We start from the raw sequence: 11,976 nt of genomic DNA, 5'->3' as shown, positions 1-11,976 counted from the left end.
AGAGAGAGAGAGAGAGAGAGAGAGAGAGAGAGAGAGAGAGAGAGAGAAGCGGTCCGGCGCGGCGCGTGAACGGGATATAGAATTGAAAGAGTGGCGGAGTGGTAGTACTATTGGAGTAGGGGAGGTATGATCAGAGTGTAAACGAGTCTCAGGTCGAGCGGCAAACCATAAGACTGCTAATGCCGGCGCATCGCATGTTAGGTAAAAATCCCTTATAGTAATTGATTGACTTATAATTTTAAATTAATAGTTCCTGTCCTCCTGAAATGGTATTCGGCAGTTCTTTATCAATATGAGACATTGTGAATTATTTAATTGAATAATTTATGAATTATTTGTTGAAATTGCTATTGGTGTTAATACTTCAGCAAATAATTGTAATCGTAACAGATGTCATTGATTAGTGTTCATTTAGTAAGAAAATTGATGATAAATCCGAGCAATTCAAGTTCCGTTCCGTCATCTCATATCCTTCGGGAGGGGTTGGAGGGAAGAATTGAATGAAAGTTGAATATAACGCCATATTAAAGTTTGAATTACTGAACTGGCTAACATACTGGTTATATTGAAATTGACGCGGATCCCCTGGTTGGTCGTTCTACCGAAATTGTTTTTTTGTTTAAATTACCGACGCGGTTGGTTGAATAATTGCACAAAAAACAGAATTGGAAATAAATTGTAGAAAAAACGGATATTAGTGAAGGGAAGAATTGAACAGCTCCTACGAGCGCGGTCAATTCCGAGAAGGGACAGAGCAGTTCCTACAAGCGCGGTTAGCCCGAGGAGTATAGGAAAGAGCAAATTTGAAAGAAATTAACACATACATACTTTCTTCTCTTTGTATTGCGAATATTGAGAGATATTCCAGTGTGACTGTCGAATGAATAATGACCCAACTGCTGTTGTGGACTAATCCGAACTAATCCAACTAATCTACTGAGCCGAACTAATCGAACTACGAATCTACGGGCTCGATTTTCGCCCCGTTTATATAGGCGCCAGTCGGTGGCGCTCGCAAGTTGAAAGGAAGGGGAAGCTCGAATTTCCCGGAATTGGTAATATGTGCCGAATTTGGAAAATAATTTTTCATATGCAAATATTAGTCACATCGACTGAAATTCGGCACGGTTGCCACTAATTCAATGTAGAAGCGACGGATAAAATTAGTTTCGTGTTAATTGGTGAAATTTTAAAGTAATTAAATTTTGGGTCTTTCTCTCTCCATGGTTTGCGCTGCTCTTTCCCCGACTTTCGATTGATCGGCGCTCGCTAACGCGACAAATTCGCGTTTACTTATTTATTTCAAGCTAATTAAGGCAATCGCGATGATGAAAAGATAAATCAAACCAAAAACGTATTAAACATAACGCTAGATTTCGAAATTAACAATATTCTCAGAGCGGCTGAAATCCTATTAAGGATTTGGAGCGACGAACGACATCCCCGTCGCGGGCCGTGATTGGTAGCTTATTCTTATTCTGAGAGATACAGGCATTGAGATGTTTCGATCAGATTAGTTTTTGTTAAATCTCGTATAGGATGACAATAACATGACAGTCCCAACATATGGGAATGATTTCTTAACTCCGCGTGGAATTATCCTGCCTAGAATTTCATCGCAATACATCGGCACATGGCACGCGCCTCGCGGGTGCTTTGATTGGCTCATACGACACACGTGTCACATTCTGTCATGTCGGCATGACAGAATCATACTACGCCTGATAAGTTTCTCGCTAGGAATATCCGCAATTAATTAATAGAAATACTTTAGAAAGACGATGTGAGATTAAATAAAAATAAAATAAAAGAAATAATTCAGCGCGAAACGAAAAGACAAAAAAAAAGAAAGTAAAATTATATTTTTACGGAGGGCAGGACATAATAGGGTCTACAGGGAAAAAGATTGTAATTTTGCAACAATGTATGAGTATATTATAGCATCATAAATATGCATACTTATTTTTAGAACATTTGTATAAGAAAAAAATCACTAATTTAATGATATCAAAGGATATCACCCCGCACATATCTTACGGAAATTGAATTGCCTGAAAATTTGATATATTGTAGATCTTGTCGTTCTGATAAAAAGTCTCCCTGTAATGAACCATTTGGCCTCTACGAGATGTCATTTTTCAAAACGGGCTAATACTACAATATCTTATTTTCAACGAGTATGATGTATTTCTACGTTATTATTTGCTCTTTCTGTGTATATTTTTAAGTAAAAAAATTACAAGGATAATTAAAAAAGCTATAAGGATATCGAAATCAATAACTTGATTTTTGAGATTTACATCAACGCGTGTTGCTTCAGGTCTAGAGCGCGGAATTTTTGGCACGATGGGGTGCACATGAAGAACTTTGTTTATATTGAGTAGACTGTATGCCAGTTGAATTATTACTATCTCATTTCAGAATATCCGGCTTGTATGCAGTGAATCTTTGTATGCATCCCGAGATCACGCTTGAATTTCTGTGACCTATTAATTCTTTTCAGAGCAAATCAGTTGTTTTCACAACTACTTTTACAAATAACTTCTTTTTAGAGCTATTTTTCACAACAGTTGTTTTCATAACTACTATTAGTTCTTATCAGTTAAGTATTTCTTTCTTGTAAGAAAATTATATTTTTTTAATAATAATTCATTTTTCTATTGTATCTTAATACAAAACTCATAATAATCAAAAGTATCCCACGCGATTTGTGAGAAACAATCAATTGAGTATTATCCTTTTTAAAATATACATACCTTAAAAATATACATAGAAAGTGCAACTAATGACGTAGGAATGTACTGTACACGTTGAAAATAAAAAATTGTAGTATTAGTTCGCTTCGAAGAGTGACGCCTCGTGGAGGTCAAACGGTTCATTTTTATTACAGGGAATTGTGCCTAATGAAGACTTTTTATCAGGACGACAAGATCTACAACATATCACATTTTCAAGCAATTCAATCGAAATTCAATTTTTATAAGGTTTATGCGGGGTCCTTTCAACCGGATATATTCCCGGATATTCATAGTATCCAGCTATCCGATCGGTTAGTAAAAAAGTGCTGTATACCGGATACTTTCCAGATATCCGCAGCCCTAGTCAATAGTACTGATACTCGATGTAAGGTTGTAAAAATACTATAAATATGGATGCGTACTGTCAATATTACTAATCAGTATTATTGATTCAATATTACTAATCAGTATTATTGACCGTGTAGGATCACCTTAATAAAACTTTTCGATAACTTTATAATATTTTTCTTTCCGAGATTGTGACACAGATAATCAAACAAAATAACCAAAAAGATATTACGATGTGAATGTTAGTATGAATATTAATGTGTATACTAGAAAATAAGTACTTATATTTTTTATACATTCTTCATATAATTTTTTATTATAAAGACATATGTCACGATTATAATAATTAAAAGTTAATTTTTTGCATAATAAAATGCTCGATTCATTCGAAATCATTTATTGAACATTTTGCAGGATCAAATCAGCCTCGAAGAGATAAGACAATTCAATTAAATTACTAAACTCTAGTAAAATGAGATTTGAGTAAATCTCTAAACGTAGAAGCGCGAGCATAATTAAAGTGTTTAATGTTGTGGTCTAGTGTATTCTCGTTTAAAACCTCGACGAAAGTGATTCATAACTTTCATTGAACATTTGAAATTAAATTGTCACAGTACACCAGGTCATGCTCGGACCGTTTGACAATCTAAGATGATTATATTCATCGATGTTTGTTCGTAGATAGAAAAATCCTAAGCGAGAAGACATTTTACGGAGCTTTTGTTCTAGTAGACCTTCAACTGATTGTTGTCATCAAAGCCGGCGCTGTGACCTGCATTTCTCACGATGAAGCTAGTACCATCGTAATGCATACGACGCTCACCACGACGTACAAACAGATGAGACGTTTGTCCTAAGGACGCAGTACAGTGCAAGAAGGGCGTCGTCAATGAAGCCGTACCATTACTAGGGGATGTACGTAGTTGGTACTTGTTGCTATTTCGTGCAATCCTATTGTATAAAAAGGATTAAGGATACATTAAAAATAATTTAAGAATATATTAAAAGTGTATTAAGAAACAAAAAATTATAACCTATTGTATCTCTTTGATGTATAATCCATCATTATGGAAAAACAATATTTTACCCAGTACATATGTATTTCTCTCAATTTAAGAGTCTACAAATTAACATGTATAGATAATCTTTAGGAAAAAAATAGAAATAAGATATTTTCTATAAAGAATAATGTAATTCTCCTTCTTAATTACACAATAATGAAATTTAACATCAAATGTTTTGATCAAATTAATTGCGGACATTTTTAATTTTATTTATTAAGTTTTCTTTAACGGATTTTTTTCTGATTTTTTATTTTTAAATTTATGATTTAAATTCGTTCGTTAGGCTTTAATTGTTACCTGACAAGACCATCGGGAGTCTGGGATACTCGGACGTTGTTAATAATCCAATTTTCAACACCTTCATCCGTTTGCCAGTATTGAGATGTACTCAGATGTGCCGCAACTTCCTGCAAACATGCTGGTCCATGCCGAGAGCCCGAATAGAAGACACTCAATGAAAAATCCTACGAATTATTAGTAAAGAATTGCAATAAATTTATTATATTCTTCATGAAATTTTATTTTATAATTTCTAGTTGTATAGTTATTGAGATAATAATTTAAAACATTTGTCTTAACCACTTTATGTCACCACTGATTTGAATCAATATTAGTCAATGAATTAATAGGACATTTATAAAAAGAAAGGTTTTAATTTCACAAAATTAGTTTTACATGCTTTATGAGAGTAATAGTTTTTTAAAATGAAAATAATTAAATTAATGAATAATTTTTGATCGAAAGGAATGATATAAAATTGTCGACTTGAAATTTTTGAGAAATGCTCATTTAACAAAGCTTATACAATATAAACATATAAAAAAAAACCAAGAAACTATTACTTAAAATAAAAAAAATAAAAAAACAGATTTAAGCTATAAGTCTAAAAACCAAAATAATTGTGTGCGATTTGAATTGGAAATAAAACAATATTTTGAGCTGGTTAGTATCCATGAACATAAAATAAATCTCCGCTCTATCTGGCTCGTCCTACCTGGCTCATATCCGAGAAGGAATCCGTTGTGGTTCTAGTACCAGCCGTGTCCACCAGGTAAACAAGCGCGCATTGCTCCGATGTGAAACTGACCCCCTTGTACCACATCTTTGCATATCTATTAAAACAAGCCGTTCAGTATTAATTAGTAATCACGTAATGATAACACTTGAACTAACTTATTATTGCCATGTGTATCATGAGCGACGATCTCCACACGGGAACCATACTGATATATTCTGCCATTGGGATGCAGCAGCGCGGCAGCAGCTCCGGAACTGCTTAGCGACAGGACAATATTGTTCTACAAAAATGAAAAACAGGATGTAGCTCTGAATTTCCGGATTTGTGATCAGATCCTCCATTTTATGAATGTCAAAACTTTACATAATAGCTCTGTATTATTAAAAGAAAACTTTTTTTAACATTAATTCCTTTTTAATAAAAATTATTATTGTTTTTAATTAATATTTTTTATATGACTTTATTTAATTATTTTATTGAATATTTTATATCTAATTTTTTATACATTTAAGAAACGAAATGTAAATTTGAATTCGTATATTAATTACATCCTCTATTTCATAAATCTCAAAATCTTACACTGCAATTCCGTATGATTAAGAGAAAAACATTAATTATTTCAACATTATTTCTTAATTAAAATTTTTTTTTATTAATAATGTATCTAATTTTTAATATGACTTTAAATATTTTGTCAAATATTTTTTTATATATCTACATTTAAATACTTTATTTTATTATTATATAAATAATATTATAAAAATAAGAAAACATTTGTAGACAGTCACCTTGAAGTTGATGACTCTGACGGCGCGGTCAATGGTCATGTCCACTCGTATCCTGTTGTGCAACCTCAACGATATAGTACCATGAGGAGTGGCGACGACACCTCCGACGTCAGCGTCATGTTCTCTCCAGTTCTCCGTGTAAATGGAAGCTTCTTCGGCTGCATAATAAGGTCCACCAATCGACTTTCTAGCCTGCCGCCAAATTGTCGCCGATCCAGAGTACGCAGTTGCCCCACTTAAACCGTTCCACTGTTCGGCCGGAGGTTCAAAGTACTTGGACAGGTCGCTATATCGCTATAATATCATATGGAAGAAGCTTATAGAAGTCACTATAATAAATTTCTATAACGGTCTTAAAATTTTATAATATCTTGAGCAATTATGCTTCCAATATTCCAAAAATTTTGGAAAAAATTTTCTTTCGTTTTTCTTTTACTTATCTTAGCATGTAACTATTGTAATAGAATTTTTATTGGTATGTATCGACTATATACGATGTGAATGATTATAAAATATATATGAGACAGATTTTTATAAAAAAATTGGTAGTATTTCTTTTTTTACAGTTATATGTATATTATTATTTTCTTTAGTTTTTTATTAGTTTTATTTTGACTAATCTTTAATTATTTTTCTAAAGTATACGATCTAAATAAGCAAAATCACTTTATTTTTATTTCAATTTTTGTTAATACTTGGAAGTCTCATTCTTAAATACATACGACCTATCTTTTAAAAGTTACAGATATAATAGATTAGGAATAAAAAATAAAATTCAAGAATGTACTTGAAAATTAGGATCCTCGGGCTGAGAATGATAATTGTGTGAAGTATAAAGAGATCGAGGTCGCATGGCTGTGGTCGAGCTCGTTTGGTTCTGTATTGTTGTTACCGAGTAAGACGGTGTTGTTTGCATGGCTGGCAGGACGAAAGACTTATGTATCTCTTTTCGGAATTCGGTGCAAGTATTTGCCATTTCCTTTGCCTCAAAAGATATAAATCAATATTTCTTTATTTCATTTTCCTTGGATGAAAATGGTACGACTATTTTCAAAGAAAAAATCTCAAAAATTAAAAGGAAAGATTTTGAGAGCGGAGAAAAAAATTAAATTTTGAAATTCTTGAAGCCTTAAATTTTTCCGTTCATAAAATATTACGATTCAAATCTAATTGTCTAATAAATCCGAGCTCCTTTCTTTCCTCCAGTTAAAGTTTAAATTTTTATATATATTTTAATCAATGCGTTTTTTGGGCTTTCGAATAGCTAAATTCTGTTAAATTATTGAAACAAAAAAAATTATATGATTGTATTACAACAAATTGCAAATAAAATTATAAATGGCAAGAAATACAAAAGGAGAAACCTCGCGTCAAATGCGAGAAACACACTTTGGAGTCACCGGCGGCGGCAGCGTTCTTCGATTTCTTGCGCCGGGATTTCCGGTACTTGGTGACCGCTGCCTGGTCGGCTTCGCTTGTGTGATCCACGATTGAAGCGATTTTGGATTCCGTGGAACGGTTAGATCGTGTCTCAGCGCTATGGCTATTCGCTCGCGTCAGCTCCAAGCAGAAATTCGCATAGGCGAAATGACGCTGCGCTGACAAACGAACATCTGTCGCCCTGGCAATTCATCGGAAGACAATAGATGATCCATTCACAATGGATTTGGAAGCCGTGGCCAACGTAGATTTGCTTACGTGATAATCAACGGTAAAAAAAAGATATTCAATCAAAGTGTAATTTTCAAAATTGTATAAGATTCAAGTCTTACATGATATATTATGAAATTTCACGATCGAATATCTTTACTTTAATTTCGAGTATTGAAAGAATGGATTTCTATTTATTTTTGTATATGGTTTATAATTGGTTTTTTATTTACTATTTAACTTATTGTATTATAATTAAACCTTAACTTGATGTTTTATCCAATGGGCTTCATCTATGATGATGTTATAAAGTGAAGCTCATTAAGTGAAACATCAGGTTAAGTTTAACCACAAATTAATCACCCTGATAGCAAAATGTTAGCAATTTGACAGCAAACTCGATCAGATTTTTGACTATAAAACCATTATAGTCATCTATATCTACATTTGGCTATGGATTTGTCAACAAACCCTGCTGACAGGCTATGCCAGCAGGTTGGTGGCAGAAATCGAGCAGAGTTTGTTTGAAGAGTTTGTTTGTCAGGTTCTATTCTTAATAGTCTCAATCTGTTTTCAATCTGCCGTCAGGTTATGCAGGACTTTATTCGATTTCTGTTATCAATCTGCTAGTATAGTATGTCTACAGTATGTCATATTTCTGACAACAATTTGCTGACAATGTCAGATAATACAAGCAATGTGTACAATTTATTGCCTTTCTGCAATCAAAATTAATTGATAGCAGGCCCTGACAGCAAAGTCTGTCTCCGCAGGCTTTGCTGTCAGGGCAGCAAAAAAAAATCGGACCTACGAGTATTTAGGATATTTGAATATTCCCAAGGTAAAAAAAATGTACACATATATAATCAAATATATATGTATAAGTATACATATATATATATATTGGGTGGTCCGGAAAGTCCGTGCGGATTTTACAATGAAAAATTGTATATACGATACCTTCGTCAAAAATGAACGAAATTTAAATTTAAAAAAAGGGTTTTAAAGCTTGAAATCTCTACTTTTAAAAGCTTATCACATTTTTTAAGTTTATATGAGTTTGATAATTTTTACATACCAAAAACTACGAGCTGAAAAAGATAAAAAATTTTCTTTTCACTTTGGGGGTCTCTCACGTGCCCAAAAAAAATTTACGAAAATTTTCGACTACCCATCGTGAAAACTTAAAGCTTTTCCTACAAAATCATTTTTTAAAAATGTTCCTATAATTTTTTGTTTCTGAGTTATTCGCGAGTTAAGTAAAGAAGCATTCTGATTTCGATTGCTCATAACTCCGATAAAAATCATCATATCGCAATTTAAAAAACAGATTCTTAAAGCTGAAACTTTGCTCTAGCGAATGATATAATCGTAACGAAAATTTCGCAACAAATAAAAAAACTTTTGAAAAATCAATGAAAAAATCCGCACGGACTTTCCGGACCACAATATATACATATTTATTTATTATATCGTATACATTTATGGACACTGATGTTGTTATACTTTTTTTTCGATGGTTTTCAGAATATGTAAAAATTTTCAAAATGTGATTCACTATCTATGGAGCATGTAACAAATAAGCGGTTATAACAGCTGTCAAAATGATACGGAATCGAAGCATGGTAAATAATAAAAAAAGTAAGTCAAATGAACAATTTCAGTTATTAAGTTTATTAATATTTTCAATGCGTTAAAAATTAATATAAGAGAATATAACTAACGTGTAATATATAATAAAATTATACATTTACGGGGCGGACGATTTTAATTTATTCAATCGATTTTCTCAAAATCTGTAAGTTTAAAGGCTCATCTACACGACAAGCGTAATACGGCGTTAAAGAGCGCAGGCGCAGTTGCAAGAGGATTATTCCCGGTCGTAACGGCGTTGCGCAATTGCGCAATAGAAATAAATGAATTTTATTTTCAATGCCTGCGCTTATGTTATGCAGGCTGTTTTCACTGATTTTATCACATTTACACGATTTGAGTCATTGAAAATATGGATGAGGAATTATTAATTCCAAAACACTATTATGTGTCCTGATAATAATGACGAAGGTAATAATTAATCATTAATACGTATCAGAAGAATGAGATATACGTATTTTCTCGTCAGATTCTATATTATAGCTACTGAATTTATGTTTACACAACAGCTAATACTATTAGCAAATGTAAAAAATTACAGCAGTTTGTTTTTCATCATTTATTTGTATCACAACTCCAACGTTTAAAGCCTATTCTACAGTGCTCTTTGAACAGTGCTCTTTGTTTCCTGATTTTTGTCTCCTGCTTCTTCCTCCTTTGCAATCGTTTTATCAACAATTGTATTTCTTGTTATGTGTTTCTTGTTTCTTCCGAAGTTTGTTAAAGAAGCAAAAAGACAAGATGTAAAAAATAGCAAAAATCAAGAAACAAAATAAAAAGCACATTGTAGAATAACCATAATCGATCGTATATGTTCTTCCGCTTGCTTCGCGCCTGCATCGCGCGTTCCTGTGTAGAAGATAATGGCTATGTTCCAAAATTGACTGCCAGTACTGAAAATTTATAATGCACATAACGTAAACTGTAGCATTTTTAGTGGCAGTAAATTTGGAATACAACCATCGATTACGTTTACACAACTCAATTTGCACCGAAGTTATAACGTCGATGTTATGAAACTGGTAAATCATAGTTATTCCTCTGAAGAATGGAATGATATTGTGAGTGACCAGTTTCCTAACATTGATGTTACAATTTTGGCATAAATCGAGTTATAAACCTACTCCATTGACGCACTTCTTGCGCTTACGCTTGAGCTTGTGCCTACGTCTTGCGTCACGCCTAGAGAGCCTCACAGGGAGAGAGTGGCAAACTGCATCACGTGATCTGGTCTCCTCTGATTGGACCTGGTAATCAAGCTCTGTAGAGCCATGACGGGGGTATGCCGTTTAGATTAAATGATTGCAAAAGCAGTACGCTTGTCACCTTGTGCTGCTTTTATCCTTATATATATATTAATTTTACAATTGATAAGGTCTTTATAAGTGATACATATTATTGTATACGTACTATTGTACATATAATACATGAAATCAAATAGAAATTCCGGCAGCATCAATCCATTTTTGTCTCGAATTTGTATCTTGGGCAAATATTGTGCAGCAATATCCTTTTTTATTAGAGTTTGTACATCTTGGAGCACTGTACCTGGCAGGCATTTTATAATATGCACAAATCCTGTTAAGATATCTGAAATGTAAAAATTCGTAGACAAAAATGTAGTCGTTTTATTTTATGTATACACACACACATACGCACACGCACACGCACACGCACGCACGCACGCACACAACTGAGCCGAACCATAAAGAATTTCACACTTCATGGATATATATATTATTTGCCCGTCTTCTGCGCTTGACTCCTGCTGCCCGTGTCCTTTCTAGTTCTTTGATTTATAAGCAGTCTTGATTAGTTTGATTTATTATACGGATTTAATAAATTAAGGTTTGAAAGTAACTAAATTATGTTAAAAATTAATGCATTTAAAATTAACTAAATTAAGTTACGAGTTATTAATTTTTTAACTTTTTTTTTTAACTTTTAACGTTTCAACTAGTTACTATCCAACCTTGTTATTTCGTAAGTACAGGTTGCAAAACTTTTGTATCAAACAAATGTTGTCACGACTTGACAGCTTGAAATGCCATGTTACATTAAGAAATGATAAAAAATATATCAATTTCGAAATTTTTAGTCAATTTAGCATAAACTCCACCTCACAAACACGTCTTAAATGTACTTTAAAATCCTGGAAAAGAATTTTCAAATTTGTGAAAAAGAAAATAGTATTTGTTATATTTGCAAAAATTATATGATGTAGTCGGTAATACGGACGGCTTTAGGATCCCCGACTATTGAGGTTAGAAAATTGTCACAGCCACGAAAACTACTGTAATGCGAGCGGACACATGCGCTGCGGTCACATGTTTAATATTAATTAGTTCCTAAAAATAATTCTCTGCCTTAATTACTCAAATCTCTGCTGTACAACACAAAATAGTACTTTAAAAACAAATTCTTTGTTCTATAATAAATTCTCTGATTTACAAACAAAAAATCAGTGCTTCAAAAATAAATTATTGTTCTAAAATACGAATTTACTGCTTCAAAATTGTCTGCTCTAAAGCCGGTATTCATAGTCAGTTCTTATATTCAAGACCGTCTTAAGTTTAGTCTTGAGATGTCACGAACCAATCAGAGGATCGCGTTAGCGTCTTAACACAGTCTTGAATTTCTTAAGACGGTCTTGAAATAAAAATTGACTATGAATACCGGCCTAAAACACAAATATTATTGAGTACAGAATTTGTTAT

General features: G+C 32.9%; 2 protein-coding genes and 1 long non-coding RNA gene across 7 annotated transcripts in view; 2 read left to right on the top strand and 1 right to left on the bottom strand.

Moving 5' to 3' along the window:
* Positions 1 to 3,864, top strand: part of LOC108756374 — an 18,461-nt gene extending 14,597 nt beyond the window's left edge. Inside the window, exon 6 of one of the 3 annotated variants that reach the window (XM_018500122.1) lies at positions 3,819 to 3,864. The gene's annotated coding sequence lies outside the window, so the exon portion shown is untranslated. The remainder of the gene's footprint in view (positions 1 to 3,818) is intronic. The other 2 variants (XM_018500120.1, XM_018500121.1) reach the window with 2 other exon arrangements.
* Positions 3,412 to 7,615, bottom strand: LOC108756373. 3 transcript variants are annotated; one of them, XM_018500118.1, is made up of 7 exons: positions 7,346 to 7,615; positions 6,744 to 6,874; positions 5,957 to 6,250; positions 5,324 to 5,448; positions 5,145 to 5,262; positions 4,448 to 4,614; positions 3,412 to 4,037 (listed from the first exon to the last, which is right to left on the bottom strand). In XM_018500118.1, the coding sequence occupies exons 2-7, from the start codon at positions 6,870 to 6,872 to the stop codon at positions 3,812 to 3,814; spliced, it is 1,059 nt and encodes a 352-aa protein (XP_018355620.1). In that variant the 5' UTR covers positions 6,873 to 6,874; positions 7,346 to 7,615; the 3' UTR covers positions 3,412 to 3,811. The 3 variants fall into 3 exon arrangements, with proteins under 3 accessions (XP_018355620.1, XP_018355619.1, XP_018355618.1); XM_018500117.1 differs by having other exon boundaries at positions 6,744 to 6,941; positions 7,321 to 7,614; XM_018500116.1 differs by having other exon boundaries at positions 6,744 to 6,941; positions 7,346 to 7,613.
* Positions 6,271 to 10,187, top strand: LOC108756375. Its single transcript, XR_001939826.1, has 3 exons — positions 6,271 to 6,281; positions 6,857 to 6,864; positions 10,120 to 10,187. It is a non-coding gene; the product is annotated as an uncharacterized LOC108756375 (long non-coding RNA).
* Positions 10,188 to 11,976: the final 1,789 nt, after the last annotated feature.

This window comes from Trachymyrmex septentrionalis, unplaced genomic scaffold, assembly GCF_001594115.1.
Source record: "Trachymyrmex septentrionalis isolate Tsep2-gDNA-1 unplaced genomic scaffold, Tsep1.0 scaffold126, whole genome shotgun sequence".
Taxonomy (NCBI): Eukaryota; Metazoa; Arthropoda; class Insecta; order Hymenoptera; family Formicidae; genus Trachymyrmex; species Trachymyrmex septentrionalis.
Note: the sequence above shows the minus strand (reverse complement) of the source record. Positions and strands in the feature narration are given on the sequence as shown.